The 20,131-nt window shown below is 40.7% G+C and overlaps 4 protein-coding genes and 1 long non-coding RNA gene across 5 annotated transcripts; 2 read left to right on the top strand and 3 right to left on the bottom strand.

Moving 5' to 3' along the window:
• Nucleotides 1-2,777: 2,777 nt before the first annotated feature.
• Nucleotides 2,778-4,397, top strand: LOC135334663 (uncharacterized). The gene is made up of 3 exons (XM_064529937.1): nt 2,778-3,114; nt 3,275-3,505; nt 3,735-4,397. The coding sequence occupies exons 1-3, from the start codon at nt 2,929-2,931 to the stop codon at nt 3,990-3,992; spliced, it is 675 nt and encodes a 224-aa protein (XP_064386007.1). The 5' UTR covers nt 2,778-2,928; the 3' UTR covers nt 3,993-4,397.
• A 969-nt stretch (nt 4,398-5,366) lies between these two features.
• LOC135334656 (uncharacterized) lies at nt 5,367-10,964 on the bottom strand. The gene is made up of 7 exons (XM_064529929.1): nt 10,813-10,964; nt 10,261-10,512; nt 10,138-10,198; nt 9,948-10,046; nt 7,060-7,095; nt 6,426-6,752; nt 5,367-6,226 (listed from the first exon to the last, which is right to left on the bottom strand). Exons 2-7 carry the CDS (start codon nt 10,428-10,430, stop codon nt 5,552-5,554), a joined length of 1,368 nt encoding a protein of 455 aa, XP_064385999.1. The 5' UTR covers nt 10,431-10,512; nt 10,813-10,964; the 3' UTR covers nt 5,367-5,551.
• Nucleotides 7,874-8,981, top strand: LOC135334670 (uncharacterized). The gene is made up of 3 exons (XR_010394355.1): nt 7,874-8,415; nt 8,483-8,585; nt 8,638-8,981. It is a non-coding gene; the product is annotated as an uncharacterized LOC135334670 (long non-coding RNA).
• A 3,059-nt stretch (nt 10,965-14,023) lies between the features above and the next one.
• LOC135334655 (TNF receptor-associated factor 5-like) lies at nt 14,024-16,132 on the bottom strand. Its single transcript, XM_064529928.1, has 4 exons — nt 15,815-16,132; nt 15,679-15,742; nt 15,164-15,421; nt 14,024-15,111 (listed from the first exon to the last, which is right to left on the bottom strand). Exons 1-4 carry the CDS (start codon nt 15,970-15,972, stop codon nt 14,182-14,184), a joined length of 1,410 nt encoding a protein of 469 aa, XP_064385998.1. The 5' UTR covers nt 15,973-16,132; the 3' UTR covers nt 14,024-14,181.
• Nucleotides 16,133-16,281: 149 nt separating this feature from the next.
• On the bottom strand, nt 16,282-19,873 carry LOC135334660 (uncharacterized). Its single transcript, XM_064529935.1, has 6 exons — nt 19,591-19,873; nt 19,375-19,417; nt 19,212-19,310; nt 17,621-17,656; nt 17,238-17,513; nt 16,282-17,183 (listed from the first exon to the last, which is right to left on the bottom strand). Exons 1-6 carry the CDS (start codon nt 19,749-19,751, stop codon nt 16,518-16,520), a joined length of 1,281 nt encoding a protein of 426 aa, XP_064386005.1. The 5' UTR covers nt 19,752-19,873; the 3' UTR covers nt 16,282-16,517.
• Between the last annotated feature and the right edge of the window lie 258 nt (nt 19,874-20,131).

The following is a 20,131-nucleotide window of genomic DNA, read 5'->3' on the forward strand; positions in this document are numbered from 1 at the left end:
GCAAGGGCTAGAGGAGATAGTGGAAGAATCAGAAGAGGATGTGGCCGAGAGTACCGACACATCAGATCCCGTCCTACAGAAAAAGTTAATGGAACTGTACAAGTACATAATGACAAATCCACAGACTGAGTGAACACAAACTGTGCCATGAATCATGAAATGTTTCCTTCTTCATAGTAGAGCGTAATTATACTGAATAACCAAAGATTTATGTGAGCATAATTATGTTGTACTATTGTCTACAATTATTAATTTGTATACGATGTCATGTTGCAAGGATCCTGTGTGTATGTGCATCCTTTGTGTATGTGCATCCTTTGTGTATGTGCATCCTTTGTGTATGTGCATCCTTTGTGTACGTGTCATGTTGCGAAATGTTCAGATATGGCCTCTGCGTGTACATTGACATCTCTTATAGTGAACGATTGGTTACTCCTGTGGTGGGTGCATGTGTGGGTGTGAGTGACTGAGAGTATGTGGGCGTTATAGTCATTAGTAAAACCATGTACCAGTAGGTTTTACATAGGATTGGCAGTGGGTTTGCCCGTGATTAGCAATATTTGACTCATGTTCAAACTGTTCTATCTCTGCAGGGAAAGGCCACATCAAGAAACTGGCTGAACAGATATAGTTTATTTAGCCTTTTCTCTCTTTGTATCTCTCATTTCATAATTCATGAACATTTTAATGAATGAATAATGTCATTTTAAAAATGGCACTATTTCGACGTTTCACCGCTCTTTGTCTGACTGACTAATGCACCTATCAATTTCAGTCCCCACTACCCCCCATGCGGGCTAGGTCGGGGTTTAGTGGGGATTTGATTTACATCAATATCAATTGCCCCACCCCAGGGGGCCTGGTTGAAATCAAATCCCCACTTCTCCTCCCATACACCCACTTAACAACCCCGGGATTTGACTACACGTGTGTATGTGCTATACTTTTCCGGATATTACTGCTATAAGTTTGTATATTGAGGAAGTCAAATTCCCCACCCTATCCCGCACCTCGGGGTTACTTGCTGAATCAAAACCCCAACAAAACCCCACTATGCCCCGCAGGGGGGGGGTAGAGGGGACTGACATTAATAGGTGCATAAGTAAGTAAGTAAATGAGTGAGTGAGTAAGTAAGTAAGTAAGTTTCTTGCCCAGCATTTACTCCAAGTACAGCCATCTCCAGGACATTCTGCACAGGGTTTCCAAACGACTACAACCTGGATTACAAAGCGCTTCTTCAGATTTGCGATTGCTTCCACGAGGCAGATGACCTCTCAGTCTCTATTTCTCTTACCTAGACAATTCCGCCATCTTTAATGACTCAGCAATTGCGGTGTGGCCAATAATAATAGATAGGCGTGGCTAAGAAACCGTGTGCCTAAAATCAGTGCAGCAGCAGTGCTTTTCCAGACTGAGAGCCTGTTGCTTTTCTTCACATTGTTCAGCTCTAGCTCCCTTTCTCTGACGGCATTTATAATACTAATTCACAAATTCAACATATCAAGCAATACTGATTACTCATTACTGAATTATTAGTCCAAAGACATTCGAGAAGATATCTGATTAGTCCTGTCTTCTCTTCTTCAACTTCTGTACTGCCTCTTGACGTTCCACTTATGCATGTCATAATACGTAAATTTATACTTCTGTGCTGAAAAAGAAAGGGAGAAAAACATTTGCAATGTGAAGATTGGCCAGGGGAACCACAAAAAAGCGTGGAAACAAGAAATCAGACGAGAGCATAACTCCAATCCGTTACAACGTCATGAACATGTACAATGCATAGTATATAGACTGTGTTCCAGATCCATCTACCATGCATGCAGCTTCCATCCACCACATCATTCCATGCAGGTCACCATGCAGTACGGTCCGTGAATGTTACTACACATGGATGGACTGTGTATACCTGTGCTCAAGACTCCATGTATTAGGAACATCAATTCAGTACAAATCACATGATTATATTCCCGCACATTCCAAAATATAAATATATAGGGATTGCATGGTCATCACTCCATGCACCAGTAAAAATTGCGTGGTATATTGGCGCATGGACGGGAAAACATGGAAAACTAGCTACCAGTACATGTGATTGACGTTGTAACGGATTGGAGTTGTGCTCTAGTCTGATTTCTTGTTTCCACACTTTTTTGTGGTTCCCCTGGCCAATCCTAACAATTTTTCACATTGCAAGTGTTTTTCTAGTTGGATGTACACATTATTGCATGGAAGTAGAGCTGACTTGATTACTATCTATCGACTGCATGTATACATAATTATAGCTTAATGGGCTCATATTAATTAATCTTTGGTGTCACCGGTTGGTTCGCTACCATACATGACTATAATTTATATATGTAGTGTTGTAAAAATGTTCACAATAATCATGCAGCTACAATTGCAAGTATAGGTAAAGTTTCAACACGTTAAACTCTTTTGTACTCCTTTTCACATCGTTTATACTGAAAATCATCACCAAATACGGATTACATACGGAAAAATGTAATAATGAAAAGAAAAGTTTCTACTTGGAGACTCTGAGCAGTGCAGCTCGATCTTTCCTCACCCTTGCAGGTAAGTTTAAAGCTTTATAGGTAATAATTGCACCAACTGAACGCCTGTCATGCATGTACACTTGGAAGCACCTTGCAGTGGTTAATTAGTTACAGTGTCGCTAATTTATGTTGGTAAGGAGATTGTAATTATGAGAAGCCTTTTATTGGAAGGATGGAACCCATCAGTGTGAAATTTGATCACTGTGACGATAGTGTTGTTTCAGAAATAGGTACTATAAAAAAGGGTACTCACTCCACAACACAACTCATTATAGTGCTTAGTTCGAAGACAAATAATCAGCTGTCTAACTCCAGTGCAACTTTTTATTGAGACCTAATCAGAAATCTTTCCCTACAAGCAACCATAGAAATGGCCACACTCAGTCGAGGCAACCTCTCAAGTATTGCAGTACAGCTGATTCTCTTGTCTCTAACAGCAGGACTAGTGACAGCTGCTCCCACCTCGGCACCCTCAGCCTCCGACTGTGCAGAGCTCAATGCTACACAAGCTCTCACACAGATGAAAAATGGAATAGAGGTCTTACGTCGAGTTCATGTGAGTTCCTTCATAATTAAATCAAATTGCTTCGTAACATGCATGTGCACTGTATGCAATTGAATACCCATATATCTGAGGTGAAATACACATTCAAAATTGTACTATGTATGGATGTGCTGAACAAAAGGTCTAATTTCGTAAATCTTCACATTTACAGGAAGGGAAGTTATTCTCAGTTATTCGAGATGAAGAGGATGAATCCAGATCAATCCAGAGCAATACTTTTTCTCTCGACCTTCTATCAAAAGCCCTCAATATCACTTGTGCCTTAAGAGATGCTAAAGCTAATCTCTGGTCTCTCGAAGCGATTACTGGGGAGCAACCTGATGCAGATGTAAGGTTGCTACGATATGTTGCTGACAAACTGGTGCGCACTTCGTGTGAATGGGTAAGTATGCAGTATGCTTGCTTAAATTTTATTGTTGAACAGCTAGTGAAACACCCCTTTAAAAATTATAAGAAAGACCAACAGTATTGTAATAGCTAAGGGTGACCACAACATTGTATAATTATACTACTGCCAAACATTACTGCAGCTTCACATAATTAATTAACTATCTTAGTTTGTTTGCCTGTACAAAGCTAGCTATAATTATATCTCCTTCCTTTCTCTTCAGACGAAGAACATCCTATCTCAACTATACCCCCAATCAATGCTACACCTTCAATGCACCTGTGAGGAAATAGACTACATCTGTGACGAATTCAATTTCCTCAGCCAAGCCAAAGAGACCATTCTCATAATGGAGGCTTATAACCCCACAATCAGCGGAGAGATTAGCTGGATAGAGACCAACCTCCCTCAACCAGACTTCTCCATGCCTCTGCTTCAGAGATTTGTTCAGTATGTTCACAATGAGCCCATGGGGCTGTGATTGATGCTGATTCTCGGTTTAATTGAATGAATTTGCTTCTACTAAATCTAGCTCTATGAGATGGAATTGTATCATGTGTTTAAGCATTAAATTTACATAGAAAAGCTCATTTTATATACTTGTACTTATAGGTAACATTTACTAAATTTTAGATCGTTGCTTTTTTGCAATGTTATATGTTTTGCACTATGTGCACCTTTTTTTACATGCTTGTCATGCTCTCATAGTAAGTACACAAGTCACACACCTACATAGCAGAGGAGGTCCGACAGGCGCGGTGCAGCTCAAGCAATTAGCCACTGATTACTCTCAGCAAAAACATACGACGTGGGCGGGGCGTGGGCGGATAATTATTGCTCAATCAAAGGCTAATTGCCTGAGCTGCACCGTGCCTGTCGTACCTCCTCTGCCTACATGGGGGCCACATGTGTCTGGCTACACCACCTCCCACTTTATAAATTCCTATGGTACAGTGCTTACCTTCCAAACTGCAGGTGGGTGCTTTGGATGGTGAGACTGCAATAACGAAGCCAAACCATAATACATTATTCAGATACACCCTATCCATATTTGATTAGTTATATAGCTGTGGCATTGAAAGACTTATACCGGATAGCGTAACATTTTCGAGGGGGCTTTATTTTTGCTGTTTTTTCGTGTTAGCAATCCTAGTCTACGAAATGCTTAGCTATGTGCACCTTTTAGCAGCTCCTTTTAGCAGCTCCTTTTAGCTACCTGCAGCTCCAGGTAGCCCCTGGAGCTCATCTTCTGTCTGTTCATCTTCTGTCTGTTCGAGTACTTGGCTGTGACAGAACTGGATCGTGGAACTCAATTTTGCTTGGATTAGAATGCATTATCAACAGAGTTAACAAGTACAAAAGCCGATCAGCAGTAGTGAACCTATCTGTTACTGGAGCTAGCAAAAATCGAGCAATAAAAAGAGCAATTGACAGTGGAGTAACAATTGTTGGAATCTCAGGAAACAGCCGGACTGAAAGTTCTGGAAATTCTTGCAAGACTATACCAGGTTCAATTCCCGGTGTCATTACTGTTGCAGGGTCCACAAGAGAAGATGAAATATTCAATCGAACACTGATCCTCTTTTGCTGGACCTCATGTCACTGGAGCTATTGCACTGCTTCTGGAGAAATGCTCTAAATTGTCCCCATAGAAAGTACGATATTATCTGCAAACAAAGATGGCCGTTCCCGATATGCTGCATGCAAGAGGAATCATTTCTACAAAGTATCGAGGCACTACACCAAACCTTTTAGTTCACACTGGACCTGAAATGTGCTCGATAGTGTGTTGATATTTCACCAGTTTCTTGTCCCCCTTTACCAAACACGATCGAATTTTTTTATGTAAATATACTCACACTTTGAGGAAAACCATGACAACACATTCATGGAACATAGTGATCCACAAAAAGATTATAGACTACTACTGCAAAAAATTAATGTATACAAAAATGTCTTTTTTGAGTAAACATGCAGGGACAAAATAATGGGTTTTTATTATAAGAGTGAGACTATAATAATAAAGGGTACACTTTTAATTTAAACTGACATAAATCGCTTCCGGTAGGGTGTTTCGCTTTTCTTGCTGCAACTGTGAGTAGGGCATTCTTTAATAAATCCCTCCACAGCAAAAGTCAAAACCTTTATTTTCTTCATGTATACTTTACAATGGAGGCATTGACTTGACTCTTGTGGCATAGTGCTGGCCTTTTTATTCGAGAATTTTGGCACCGGTGTTCTCTTCGCACTTAGAATTTCAGGTTGTGGTGTGACAGGAAATGGGGGGCGTAGCGGATAAGCCCTAGGGGAGAGTGGTTGATTACGACTGCTAGGCATCGGAATGGGAGGTAGATGTGATGGTGGTGAAAGAGTTGGAAGAGTAACCTGTTCGGGATTGACCTGTTGAAGAGCAGAAGGTACGTTTCGGCGTCGAATTCTCGAAGATTCCTTCCTTGGACTTGAGGCCCTGGCACCATCGCTTGTACAGTTGCTTGCTTTAGCCGAGTGGATACATCCTTGCTCCACTACTGATGATGGTAGAGAAGGAAGATTGATAGGAGAAGTTTGAGTGATTGGATTAGAAGCACCACGAATAAGTAGAGTGGTAGGCTTTCCCGATGACCCTGGTACAAGTTGACGTTTTTCTTGCTTCGAGGCCTCTTTAACTGAACGTGGTAGTGTTAGCTCCATTTCAGGAGTGGTCTCAAAATGTATCTATATATAAGAGGGATACATTTGTTAAAGTGCGTACACATGAATTTTGATGACGTGTGGAGTACTTTTTTACGCTAAGCAAGCAACACATAATTTGAAACGGGATACAAGTAAAATAAATTAGACTCTAAGGACAGATATGCTATGAGGATCCTAAGCTAGCATTGTCTATAATTATACACTCAATTTATGCACATGCCTGATTGCTTGCTGTTGGAGCATCCAATGTGCCTGATCTGTCTTCTCGGAACATCAACAGCTCACCAGCACGTTTCAAGCTCTGATTTGAAGTAGCTTCTGCTCCAGTTTCTTTCTGAAGTTTTCGAAGTGAGTCAGCGCTCCAACGCTCGACATATTCAGCTTTGCCTGAGAGCTTTTCGATGTTTTCTGCCTTCTGAATGAGATCATCAGAACTTTGCTTCAGTTGTTGTGCTGTTTGTCTGAGGGATTGTGGAGTTTCGTTAAGTGCTCGCTGCTTATCTTGTATGGGGATCAGAACATGTGAGGCTCTCCTTTTGGACACCGACTGCATGTGTAGACATTTTATTTAGTCATGACCATTAGCAAAATACTACAGTACGATAGTAAGTACAAGTAATAATTATTGGTACCAAGTAATATTGGTGTAAATATGCATGGTCATCATGTGTACACCTACTGTGGCTACATGTATGTTAATGTTATACAGGGGCCACATGTCTGGCTGTCTCAGTTGTGAATTCTCTTTGCACCCCACACCCCAATACAGGGGCCACATGTCTGGCTGTCTCGGTTGTGAATTATCTTTGCACCCCACACCCTCACCTTATAAATTCCTGCAGTACAGTGCTTACCTCCCAAACTGCAGGTGGATGCTTTGGATGATGAGACTGCAATAACAAAGCCAAACCATAACACATTATTCAGATACACCCTATCCATATTTGATTAGCATGATTATACAGCTGTGGCATTGTAAGGACTCACAAGAACTTATACCGTATAGCGCGAAATTTTCGAGGGGCTTTATTTCGCTGTTTTCATGGTTTAGCAATCTTGGTCCACGAAATGCGATTTAGAGGCCATTCCACGAAATTTAAGTGCCTCTCGAAAATTTACAAGGAAATAAGTTATAGGAAATCTGTAGTACAGCAGTTTTCAGAGTTCTTGCATTTGCAATATCTAGAGCGAAAGTACCTGTCACATGAACATTACCTAACAAAAGACTCATTTCAAACCGATTTTTCTCCAATACGTTAGATATGCGATAAACTGGGAGAAAATCAACCTTGGAAAGAGCCTTTGAAAGCCTTTGCACCACCGCTGAAGCTATCCTTGAGATTGTAAGCAGTTCCAATAGTTTTGTGAGCTACTATTAGTTACACAGGACTGGATGTCTCAGTCTAGAACTAAGTCTAAAAGAGATTCTACTGTCTATATGACTCTTGCAGCAACACAAAATAAGTATTATAGGCAGGCCAGGGGCTGGGCAAGCCACTTCAAACATGCAGTTCTGGGAATCTACACGCCTATTTCAGACTCTGAATAACTACACTGTTAAAAATGGGGTGTTACGTAGCACACTAATTTTAGTAGGTAAATGTCAGTGGTGTGTTAATGAACACACTCGTGTGTTTGTCGTGCTCAACAACACACTTGGGTGACACAACAGAATGGTGTGTTACTGAACACACTGACATCCATACAGTGGTGTAAAGTAGCACACGATATATAAGATATTAAGAAGGTCTTTTTACTTTTCAGATACCAGAATTAATATTTATGTTCCACTTAGTAAAGTTAGATCACCAAGAGTGCTAAGTATGTGCAAGTGAAATAAGAGTTGAAATGCTGCAGTCCCTGCAAATGCGGAAAACAACTTGCTATCACTCTCAAAGGAAGCTTTATACTTTGCAAACCCAGAAATCCAGGTCCTAAAAGTATGGCTATAGTATATAGAAGCCTGCAATGCATGTAGAATCTCTACATGCATGCTATATAGAGCTAAGTGGCTAAGTCCAGACCTTCTGTGTGCGCATGCGCATTGAGGCTAGAAGCACATGTAGTGTGCTTTAATTAAAATCAACAAAGACTCAAGAACTGGAGAAGAACTCAATTTAGCTCTATACTAACTGCACTGAGTATTTAGCTTTCCTGAAGAACATACACTACTGTAGCACTTCATGGAGCTTCCAAAGGCCATTCATGTGGTAAGCTGGTGCAATACTATGTGTGATATGATCATATAAATTATATATAGCCTTTCTCACAACTCAGCCCAGAACTTGACCTCATTTTTGACTTGAGCACTGGTTTGGGTACAGAAGTGACTATTCTCTGGGACATACTAACTGCTATAAATGTGCAGAAAAGTATCCAGGTACGTGGAGTAATAGATATGCTTACCAGACATAATTATATTTATTATTTAGGACAAGACAAGATGACAAGATGACAAGATGACTTCAATCAAAATGTGCTACTGCTGCTGTGCGCTCTTTCGTCAAAAAGGGAACATGTGATGTGCTGTCATTAACAGTAATGTGTTGTAATGATCCGTATAACATTTAAATAGTCATTCGTTGTATAGATGTGTTTTTAAATTGTGTTAAATGACTTGTACATTTCGTTGAAATTGCAACAGCACCAAGCTAACTAACATAGAGCAACTACACTATACCGTCCTGAAAATAACCAAGTTACGAGGTGCACATGCACTGTATGCATGTGCTAGACAACCATTATTAGTGTGCTTGAACGCACTGTATGCATGTGCTAGACAACACTTTACCATTATTAGTGTGCTTGAAGGCACTGTATGTAATTATGTGCTAGACAACACTTTACCATTATTAGTGTGCTTGAAGGCACTTATGCATGTGCTAGATAACACACTTGCCAATGTGTTCAGCGACACACAACATGACAAGATGACAAGATGACTTCAATCAAAATGTGCTACTGCTGCTGTGCGCTCTTTCGTCAAAAAGGGAACATGTGATGTGCTGTCATTAACAGTAATGTGTTGTAATGATCCGTATAACATTTAAATAGTCATTCGTTGTATAGATGTGTTTTTAATTTGTGTTAAATGACTTGTACATTTCGTTGAAATTGCAACAGCACCAAGCTAACTAACATAGAGCAACTACACTATACCGTCCTGAAAATAACCAAGTTACGAGGTGCACATGCACTGTATGCATGTGCTAGACAACCATTATTAGTGTGCTTGAACGCACTGTATGCATGTGCTAGACAACACTTTACCATTATTAGTGTGCTTGAAGGCACTGTATGTAATTATGTGCTAGACAACACTTTACCATTATTAGTGTGCTTGAAGGCACTTATGCATGTGCTAGATAACACACTTGCCAATGTGTTCAGCGACACACAACAGTCTATGTGTTACAAAACACCTTTAGGGGTGTCAAATTTAAAGTGTCATACCAACATCCCAAAAGTGTGTTCCAGAACACATCATTTTTAACAGTGTAGTAACGAGTAATTTTTTTTGTGCTTACATTGAAAACTCGATGTAAAAAACTTGCCTGACTCAGCAATAATAGTGCTCGCGTGATGTTGTCCAGCCTCAATGCTTACAAGAATATCACGTGACAGGTATTTTCGCTCTAGACATTGGAGATGCAAGAACTCTGAAAACCGCTGTAAGACCCCATAATTATGTGCAACTCGTGTGCAGCTAACATGTGAATTAATCAGAGGAAAGGAGACATACTGTGTAATCTTTGTAGCACCCATTCCAATCACATCCATGTATACAGCATGTCACTTGCAGTTCGTCTATCTCTCTACGCAAATGTTTGTCAGGAAAATACTGTGGGACAAGACAATTAATAATTAACACTATAATTATAGTGACTATAGATCGTTTGTTAATAGCTAAAAACATTACAACTGAACTATACCTTAGTTCCATCACTTCCGAGCAATATTTGCCTGCAGCCATTCTGTGGACACCGTGTTGCCCTGTACGGAGAGGAGGGTATCAATACTATAGCATGCTAGCGCGCTTATAAGTCTATACTTACTCTTTGTGTGTGTAGAATAACAGTCCAGCACAGTCTTCGCAGAGAAAATGCCCACAGTTGGTCTGCACAGCATCCTTCAAAATGTCATTACAACCTGGACAAATATAGTGCTGGTACTTTTCAGTATCTCCAACTCCAAAGAGATCTTCAAGATACATTTTAGAAGACATTGTAGATCTATCAGAGTATTTTAGAGTAGACGTGCAAGGATAGCTACAGCTAGATCTAAACTAAATTATCTACTGTACAGACCTAGACTCGCAAGCCGTCACTGTTGCAGGCGAACACAGTAGACTGGTCAAACTCCGTGTAGAGACTCGTGTAAGGTTTGCCACGATATTTGTGGCAACTAACCGCATGCGGTTAGTTGCCACTTACCGCAAGAGTTGATAGTGACGTTCTACGTAGCACAGCAGTATAGTGACGTCACGAAAACCGCAGCCACTTAGAATCTTATCTGATATGCTGACTGTGCAACACAAGTCTCTACACGGAGTTTGACCAGTCTACTGTTCGCCTGCAACAGTGACGGCTTGCGAGTCTAGTACAGACCAGCTGCCATTTCAGGCTGACCAGCAACCTGACATCTATATTATAGCTAGCTATCTAGCTACGTAGGTACCTGTAAGTGACTGTACTACGTACGTAGACTACGTACCTTTATAGAGCCCTTAGGCCTATTAGGGAAAGTACTTGAGAGCGCCCTGGAATCGAGGCTAACCCACAATTGCTGTAAATTTTTATTTCGCAAGCATTTGTATAGTGACTGTCTCAAATATTGAGAAGAATTCTCGCACGCATGAATGCATACACAATTATTTATGACATTGTAGCAAATATGGAGTTGCCACGAAATTACTAGACTCTTAGTTCAGCTTCAGCTTTCAACCGCTGTATCTCAAAGTCTTTATGCTTACAGTGCACGCATTCACCGGAGGTAGGCTTTTGCTTTGGAGAATGGACGAAGAAATTTTCTGCAAGGGTGGTAAACATATTTTTCGTGTGGGTGATGGAAGTCCAATGGCAAAGCATGTGGCCTTTGCCGAGGTAGGTCGTTTCCGTGGAGCAGACACATCAGCTGACACTAGTGGCATTGTGAGGGAAGTTTGTCTTGAACGGCAGTGAGACTTCTGTACTGCACTGGTGGTTTTGACACTTTCCATGAGAGGTTGATTACCCTTTACAAGGTTTAAAGGTATAGGTGGAAGACTGAGAGATCTGGAGTGAGACTTTTGGCCTTGTTTCACTGCCGACAGTTGATGGCGCTTACCTGATGACACTCTATTCACGGGTGGTTGTTGATGTGGATCGGGTATCTTTTGAAGAGAATCCATTTGCTTTGCTAATGGTTGCAGTTCGTGTTGAGTAAGGGGTAGTCTTGTGCAGAGATACTAAATGTATCGGAGAAGCCTGCACTTCCAGATACCAGCTGCGAAACCTCGCCCATGCGGTTGGTGCTCTCAGGGTCTGGTATACTCTCAAGATGAAGCTATTAAAAAAATTGCAGTATAGATGAGCATGCATGATATAAGGGTTTTACCTCGTTCTGAAAATAGTCTATCTGAGTGCCTGATACGTCTTGAAGAACCACCATAGGTTGAGTTACTTGTTCAAAGCATGAAAAGCTTTCAATTCCAGAGTCGAAACTTACTCTACTTTTAATGTCGGCAGCCACTTTTAGGGAGATACGATGTTGTGAGACTGAGGTGACACCTTTCCCTGGTAGCTCCTGAATCATGATAAGGCATCCATATGATGGATGGAATGAAATACTCACACAACTTACCTGCACCAGAAACAAATGCATTTCTGTGTAATGGTCCTGAAAAAAGGAATAATTTATGTAAACATGACAATACTCGTTTACATAGTTTTTTCCTTAGTTTGGAACACTAGATTACCAGATTACCGTACAGTGAGACATTTTTGTGAGGTGCAAAATTGAATGTTTTTCGAGGGCAGAGCAATTAACACGAAATTTAAAACCGGGAAAAACTCCCACGCACTAGCTGGTACCGTCAGGAGCCCATATGGGCTCCTGCATGGTACAGTATAGTCGGTAATTTTCGGGGGGCAAAACATTCGTGGTTGTGAGCAATATTTAGTCACTTCGTGGATAATATTTTCGTGGTTGCTGCTTGCACTGCAGGTAAAGGTAGGCAAGGTCGCTTCATTCGTGGGTAAAATATTCATGGTCTGAGCTCCAACCACGAAAACCACGAATATTTTGTCCCCCCCTGAAATTACCAGCTATACAGTATTTCACATGCAAAGCTATTAGTGGGTGTGGTTTCCTGGCATTGAACCATGAATATTAGAACCCACGAAATTTTATGCTGAGTGCGCTCTGGAGCCAATAGCAAAAATGTGTACCTGCGAACATTTCCTGCTACTGCATGTATATGGTTTTACTTATTTCTTTACGTGTTTTAAGGGGAGCACCACCTTTGTAAGGCAATGTTGCCCATATGCATATGTGACCCTTTCGACAACCACACGCATAATTAACCCAGGCGCACGGATGCCACAGAGTATAGTAGTCAGTCAGTATGCTTGTCTGTCTGTCTGTCTATCTGTCTGTCTGTCTGTCTGTGAGTGTCTGTCTGTCTGTCTGCATGTCTGTTGTTCTGAGTCTGCTCTGCACCTGGGTGCGATAGCGCTGCATGTGTTTGTGCCATGGATAGCCTCAACACAACAATGTATAGTAGTTGCAGATTTTGATGTTAAAGCTTCGTTGTCAAATGAAGCGAGCAAACTAAGAAGCTCGAACCTGCATGATGCTCTAGATGTACACGCGGCTTTGGCGCAAGGCTGTAAACTATGTACACTAAACCCCAAATTAACGCCGGAGGGTTTGCACACTTCAGTGCTCTAGTTATACTCGTTTTGCTGTTACAGTAATAGTATTTCTTTGAATATTGTTATCATTTATGGACTAGACTAACACACAAACACATAAGTCTGCTCGAGTAGCTTCTCCCCTGCACAGATGTGGCTATGAATACAGTTATACCATTATTTTAGCGGCGATTTTCTGACAGTCATGAATATTTATCACTATAATATGGACATTGTAATGGCTATTATAGCTAGCATAATTAACATGTGTATAGCAGGATTTTACTTGATAGTCTCTGATGTGACCTCGCCAGAAACAATCCCCGATGCGACAATTCATCGCAGTCACGAGAAACCTGTTCACTTCTCTTTTTAGGTCCTCATTTTCGGAGAAACACTGTGGCGGAGATAAAACAGCTGTTAAATTGCAGATACATATTAAATCTATAACACTTTAATTTTGCATTTGTATTGCATAATAAATTACGTTTTTCAACAATTCTGTCGCAGTCCTTCTGTGGACAAATAGCCGCTCTGCATTGATGATAATTATTATAGTCATACATTGATTTTAATGATGAAACAACATTTACAAAACCTCACTTTTTGTTTTTCTGCGCAAAATATATCAATTTTTCAGTGCATGTCTGGCAAAGAGAGTGCCCACAGCTCCTAATCTGCACTGCTTCTTTCAGTATCTTGTTGCATTCCGGACACTGGTACTGCTGCATCACGCCCACGTACATACTGAATTACATAACTGACATTTACTGTTGACAGGGGTCTTCCCCGGGTAGTCCCCTAATATTTACCTAGATTACGTACATGTAAACTGGGGGGCAGCTGATAGGGGTTTTACCCGGGTAGTCCCCTAATACTATTGCATTATCACATTACTTACACCCCATAAGTGCATTCAGTGGCATTGTTGAGGTTCAGGGTATCTTTAGTGATAATGCACTCCAAACATGGAAGTGTGTGTACAGATTTTGTAAACAAAACAGCAAGCACAAACTCAAACTCAAACTCAAACTCCAAATGCATAATACTGGCACTGAAAGGGCATACTTTAAGGTTGTATAGTCACAGAGCAATAGAACACTTAATGAATACAGTGTCCTCAACAATAAAGCCTTGGTTTTTCAGTTCAGTGTGAGACACAAACCTTGGACAGCCTGAAGCAATGTTCATATCAGACTTCGGTTTCTGAAATGAGCTGCTCATGGGGTCTGGTTGGAAAGTGTCGATGATGTCCCTATTCCCTTTCTGATTGATCAGCTTGAAGGTCACCTTGGATGTGAAAGGCCATTTGAGAATGTTGTCAAACTCTCCCTTCATGATCACAAAGAACAGCGACATGTGCGTGTTTTTTCCAATACCGTCTCCCAGAATGTAGAGCCTCAAACACATTTTATAGCCATATCGTCCTGAAAAAAATGGAAGGCTAAAGATGGATGTGTATTTGCCTGATTGTGCATCGGCCATCCTCTGGCTGAATTGTGGAATTTTCCAGATCATAGTGCCGTCATGGTTACTATTTTCAATTAGGGATAGTCGAAAATCTCTATCTTCGAACTCTGCATGTTTTGATCGCATTGCTTTCTCCATTTTCACCACTGTATTTGTAAGGGTGGCAATTTCCTCATCTTTTCGTCTAAAATGGGTAGATATTTTAGTATCGAGCTCCTTAGCAATTTTTGCAAGAGCAGTTGTATTTAAGAATTCTTGGTCTTCAACTCTTCCTCTAGTCTGACCATGCAAGGAGTGATAACCGAGGTCCTCGCTACGATTGCTACCAGAAACAACAGCATGAATTACAGGTCCTTTTTTACCAGCTCCATCTTTCTCGACAAGATCGCCACATCGTGAGATGGGCACATTCTGACCAATCATCTCATCAAGATTATCAACGCTTTGGTGATTCGATCTAACAAGCTTTAATACATCAGCAACGCTCTGAAGATGCTCCAATCCATGATCATTAACGTGTTGCTTTAGCTCTTCCCGTGTCATCTGAAAATCAAAGATACAATGTTTTAATTTATAGTCCTATGCTATTACTTACCGTGCGGGTGTAACTGCATCCAAACTCAGCAAGTGGACACTTCATCAATGCCTTAGGGCAAACTCGTCCATGCGATCCAATTTGGTCAGGAGTCAAGACAACACCACATAGATTGCATTCTTCTGAAAGAAAGTCACACGCTTTGAGATGAGTTTCCAATTTTGCCAGCCTGCCCTCCCATTGGCATCCCTTCTGTTGGTGAGGGCAACCGACAATCATCCCCTCAATCTCCCTTCTCACAAATCGATCAGGAAAACACTGCAGAGGAGAGATCAGTAGATATGTAAAATATTATCGTAAAACCTTGATTTAAGGCGACCCTCTAAATAAGCGACACTTGGACATATCGCCCATAATTATAGCACCATATAAATTCATTTTTTTGGTGTACATTAAAACTTTACTTTTGCAAAACAAAAAAGTGTTGCTTTAAATCGAGGTTTTACGGTAGTTGCTTCCCACAGACAAAAATTGCTCTGAGGCTTATCAATCAGTTGCTCTTAGTGTGGACCTACCTCAGCTCCTTCTTCGTCCGATTTCAGAAACTCTTCACAGTCAAGTTTGGGGCATTTCGGTAAGCTGTAAAAGTCGATACAAATAATGTGATGACAGTTCTAAAGCAAATATGTTGCGGCAGGCTAGGCTACTTACCTCTCTGCTAACAGCTGAACAGCACAGCATTCACACAGCCAGTGTCCACATATTGGCTGCACAGCATCCTTCAGGAGATGGTTGCAGTAGGGGCACTGGTACTTATCAAATAGTGCTGGAGTTTTGGATGTGCCTAGAGAGACTTTGTGTCCTGGCATATCAAATTCAGATCTGGACGTTGTGTACGTGTGATATGGTAGAGATATATATCAGCACATTTAAGATATCTGACAATGACAATGACAGACCAGATAATTATAGAAGTATATAGCTTTTATACGACTTGTCTAGCTAGCTCTTAATTGTGCATGTGGCGGAGGGAGGGGAATGAACCAGGGAATTCACCAGATCAGATTAGATTACTTATTATTATGCATCTAAACAAACTTTTGTTGTTGCTGTCTAGCTACCAGGCCAGCAAGAGTTCATCTTGACCAGGCTATAGATATATACACCCCTGATACATACAAGTACTCCTGATACATTTTTTTCAGTTGAATGTGAAAATAGTGAGTGTATATGTGTGTGAGTGAGAAATGAATGCATGGTGATAGAAACAGAAGATGAATGTATGCCAATGATGGCAATAAAAAAACATACGAGAAAGGTCCAGTGTAGATACAAATTGATCGACTGCTGGGATTAAGCCATGCGAAACATAATTTGGTGCATACCCATTCAACTCTGTACTTACAAAAGAATATCAAAATGTCTTGAGACGGCCACGAAAGGGTACCGGTACCTTGTTCTCCTTGTTGCGATTGCAAATACAGTTCTTAATCATATCAACGAGAATAATCTTTAAAGTCTTATTCTCAGCCATCAAAACATCAACAACTTCTGTGTTCTGGGTAGCCAAACTTTTTATCATCTTTTTATTATCCTTGCACTGAGAACATTCATCAACTACAGGAGGCACAGCAGCATATGGGCAGAATAACATCTTTCTAGCTGGTGGTGCCTTAGAGGGAGGTACGTATGGTGTAGCTTGGGTTGAGGCAGGGACCATGAGAGAGGAGTTAGTGATTGGTGTCAGAGTGGACATTGCCTGCTGGCAGTTAGGAGAGAGTGGGGTCTGAAAAAGGTTAGCTGGAGCCATAGGGGGAAACGAAGAGAGTTTTCCTCGACGCTTTACAGGCTTTGGACTAGATGGACTTGCTCCAACGGAATCGGTGAACTTTAGGTCTCGTTCCTTCACAGGCGAAGAGAGTGGTGTAAGGCTGAGTGAATTCAATTGAGGGGTCAGCTGAGTTGATTCAATAGGTGGCAGTGCAGTATTTCCAATGACCATTTGATCTGGATTCCTCTCTTGGTTGGCAGCCTGTTGGATTGGCAAATGTTCACTCTCAGGCGTGATCTGAAAGCGTATCTACATGTATATACAAGGTAAACATAATATTTCCTTTTACTCTATCAGACACACCTTAGGACCTGCAGTGTGAGCATTTAGAGTCTGAGACCTGTCATCCAAGAAACATTTTAATCCAAGTTTGTTGTTCGAGGAAGCTGCACCATTAGCCTGGATCCTCTTTAATGAGTCAGCACTCACGCGCTTAACATAGCTAGCACTACCAGTAATTTGTTCAATGAGAGCTGCCCGCTGAAGTAGACTCTGTCTTAGCTGCTGGGCAGTTGAATCCAGACTTTCTTTGTGTTGAATCTCCACAATAATGTGCGATGCTTTTTTCTTTGAGACGGGCTTGTAGATAAAAAAAAAACATAATAGACTTGACTCAATTTAAAACTCAGTATTGACGTTTTTGAGCAATTCAACCCATATAAGTCTATGAAGTTGTATACACTTACCTCATAAATTTCAGGTGGATGCTCTCCAATGTGGTCCTGGAATTCAATAAACATATAATATATTATATTCGATTTTATATCGTTGTCAAGGTTACAAGCGTGTAATAAAAGTCATTATACCATTATTACATGGTCGCGTAAGGGGTTGTCGCGATATGATAAAACATGCATATAATAACATAAGAATCCTTGTGTTTTATGCAATAATTATACAGGCAACTCACCCTTGGGGCTGTGCCCCCGGGCTGTATATTTCATAAAACACTCAGTCTCATGATCATGCTTTGTATCACGTACTTGTCAAAGTAATCCCCCCCTACCAGGGATAGGTGGGGATGACTTGAAATTGCTTCCCTAACTATAAGGGACTTAAGAGTTGGCTAATTCTCACATAACCCCCATGTTGTACTAGGGGCTACTAGGCTATTGGGGATTAGACCAAATAACATGCCCAAAGGTAGGGGATTAGATCATGTGCTAATCCTCACCTATCTCCAGTATGGGGGGTGGGGCATTAGTTTGACAAGTACATAAAGTAATAACCATATAATAAAAGTTATCCGTTTCTTCCGCATTAAAATTACACGGTCACGTAGCATAATTTGGTAAGGGGTTGTTGTGATATAACCGTATAGTGAGTAAATTTGGTGAATGAGGCAATTGAACTGATTTTTAATTTGACGATCATGCTGCATGGCACTACTGGGACCGAGTGGCAATTAGCTAAAACATTTTCAATCAGTTTATCCGCTATACGATATAGCTGATTTTTCATGTTGTATAATAATTATTATAATGAAAGCACCGCGGGTGCTGATGCCTCGGTGGAGATGCCAAAGCTACATAACATAAAGCTACTAAAGTCTATTTGTGTTGAATTCAACCTTCATTCCTTGTTAAAAGCGCTTCTATCTATAATTATGCTGTAGAGCTGATAAGTTAGCATTTCCATGTAGAAGTCCCAGGCATACTTGTCCACCACATAAAGCATAAAAATAAACCCTTAATTGACCACATAATTTCCAGGGCTGAACTCAACGCAAATATACTTTAATAACTTTTATACACACATTTTATAGTTATCATGATAAACATTTTTGATCATGATTGTTGTTAAAAACATTCGATGCCAAAAGTTTAAGTTTAAAATTAATGGCTGCATCAGTAGAGCCTTGCAGCTTTCTTCTCACTCTTGCAGCTACCATGGAATAGCTAGCATTCTAGTGCAGAGCTAACTACTAAGTAAAGTAGCAACACTCGGTGAACAAGTTTTGCTACGCACTCTTCATTCCAGGCCAAGTAAACAAAACTAGATATAACTCGAGAACGAAGCATTATTTTGCAAATCCACGAATTAAAATCCAAGAAAACAGCCTACACACACAGACACAGACACACAGACAAACACACTACCGTATATCTCGCTTGCGCACGCGCACTGAGGCATAATAAATATGCAATATACAGGCAGCTCGCCCTCAAACTTGTGACTATTATTGCATACATTGCATACAACACTCAACCTCGTGCTGTATCTATTACGTACACTACTGAAAGCTTCACTGAGAAGGATCACATAAATAGAACTCACAGTGTATGCTGTGTAGGTTCCATTCCAGGTGCAGCCATTAATAACGCACGACACATGCGACTGGCGTATCTGTTCACGCAAATCGACATCATTGGAATACTATAAAAAGAGTTGAAACAATCAATTAAGGTCAGCCAGATTTCCTGTGAATCATTCTACCTACCTGTAACCTTTTCTCGCAGTTTTTTATAGGGCATTGTGCTTGTCTGTACAGGAAAACAAACACATGTTGTTCAGACCATTCATCATACAATCACTACATATTACATATAGACTACATAGAGTAGCTAGCTTGCTTTTATATATAATTATTATACCAAAAAAAGGATAAGGCACTTATTCTTACGAAAGCAACTAGCTATCTGAGCTGCATGCTCACCTTTTCAATGCTCTAGCCGTGTATTCAGTTTTGTCTACACAGTCTGCACAAAGATGATGTCCACAGCTTGTCTTGAAAGCATCTTTTAACAGGTTGTTGCAATTTTCACGTTGACAGAAAAAGCCTTCATTATCAAACAGTTCTCTAGGGTCGACAGACATTCTCCCTGTCAATTTCCTTTTATCGACGTGACATAAGATAAGGCATTACCTAGTGCAGCCAAATTTAGATAGATCTTATAATTATGTTATTCATTGCAAATTTGATTTCACAGTTTATGCATGGTTGCGTAGCCTCGATTCCAGGCCGCACTGAATGGCCTTGTGAAGGAGGGAGTTTCCCGGGGGACACCCCTAGGTTGTGTACATGTTGTGGGTATCTCCTTATGGTGCATTAGTCTCATGAATCAGCCGCCGTTCTTTTGGAACGGTGGTTCCAAAAGAACGGCGGCTGATTCATGTTCCAAAAGAACGGCGGCTGATTCATGAGACTAATGGTGCATGTGAATAAGGAATGCAATCATGTTACAAATGTACACTAC

This window comes from Halichondria panicea, chromosome 4, assembly GCF_963675165.1.
Source record: "Halichondria panicea chromosome 4, odHalPani1.1, whole genome shotgun sequence".
In the NCBI taxonomy this organism is placed as follows: domain Eukaryota; kingdom Metazoa; phylum Porifera; class Demospongiae; order Suberitida; family Halichondriidae; genus Halichondria; species Halichondria panicea.

Coding starts and splice junctions, on each gene's coding strand:
- LOC135334663 (XM_064529937.1), top strand. CDS start 2,929: ATGGCCACACTCAGTCGAGGCAACCTCTCAAGTATTGCAGTACAGCTG. Junction 3,115..3,274: donor AGGTCTTACGTCGAGTTCAT/GTGAGTTCCTTC, acceptor TCACATTTACAG/GAAGGGAAGTTATTCTCAGT. Junction 3,506..3,734: donor TGCGCACTTCGTGTGAATGG/GTAAGTATGCAG, acceptor CTTTCTCTTCAG/ACGAAGAACATCCTATCTCA.
- LOC135334660 (XM_064529935.1), bottom strand. CDS start 19,751: ATGTCTGTCGACCCTAGAGAACTGTTTGATAATGAAGGCTTTTTCTGT. Junction 19,418..19,590: donor ACGGCTAGAGCATTGAAAAG/GTGAGCATGCAG, acceptor TTTCCTGTACAG/ACAAGCACAATGCCCTATAA. Junction 19,311..19,374: donor ACTGCGAGAAAAGGTTACAG/GTAGGTAGAATG, acceptor CTCTTTTTATAG/TATTCCAATGATGTCGATTT.
- LOC135334656 (XM_064529929.1), bottom strand. CDS start 10,430: ATGTCTTCTAAAATGTATCTTGAAGATCTCTTTGGAGTTGGAGATACT. Junction 7,096..9,947: donor GGTGCTACAAAGATTACACA/GTATGTCTCCTT, acceptor TTGTTATTGCAG/TCTCATCATCCAAAGCATCC. Junction 6,753..7,059: donor ATCCACCTGCAGTTTGGGAG/GTAAGCACTGTA, acceptor CTACACATGCAG/TCGGTGTCCAAAAGGAGAGC.
- LOC135334655 (XM_064529928.1), bottom strand. CDS start 15,972: ATGCCAGGACACAAAGTCTCTCTAGGCACATCCAAAACTCCAGCACTA. Junction 15,743..15,814: donor GTTCAGCTGTTAGCAGAGAG/GTAAGTAGCCTA, acceptor CGACTTTTACAG/CTTACCGAAATGCCCCAAAC. Junction 15,422..15,678: donor CGGACGAAGAAGGAGCTGAG/GTAGGTCCACAC, acceptor TCTCCTCTGCAG/TGTTTTCCTGATCGATTTGT.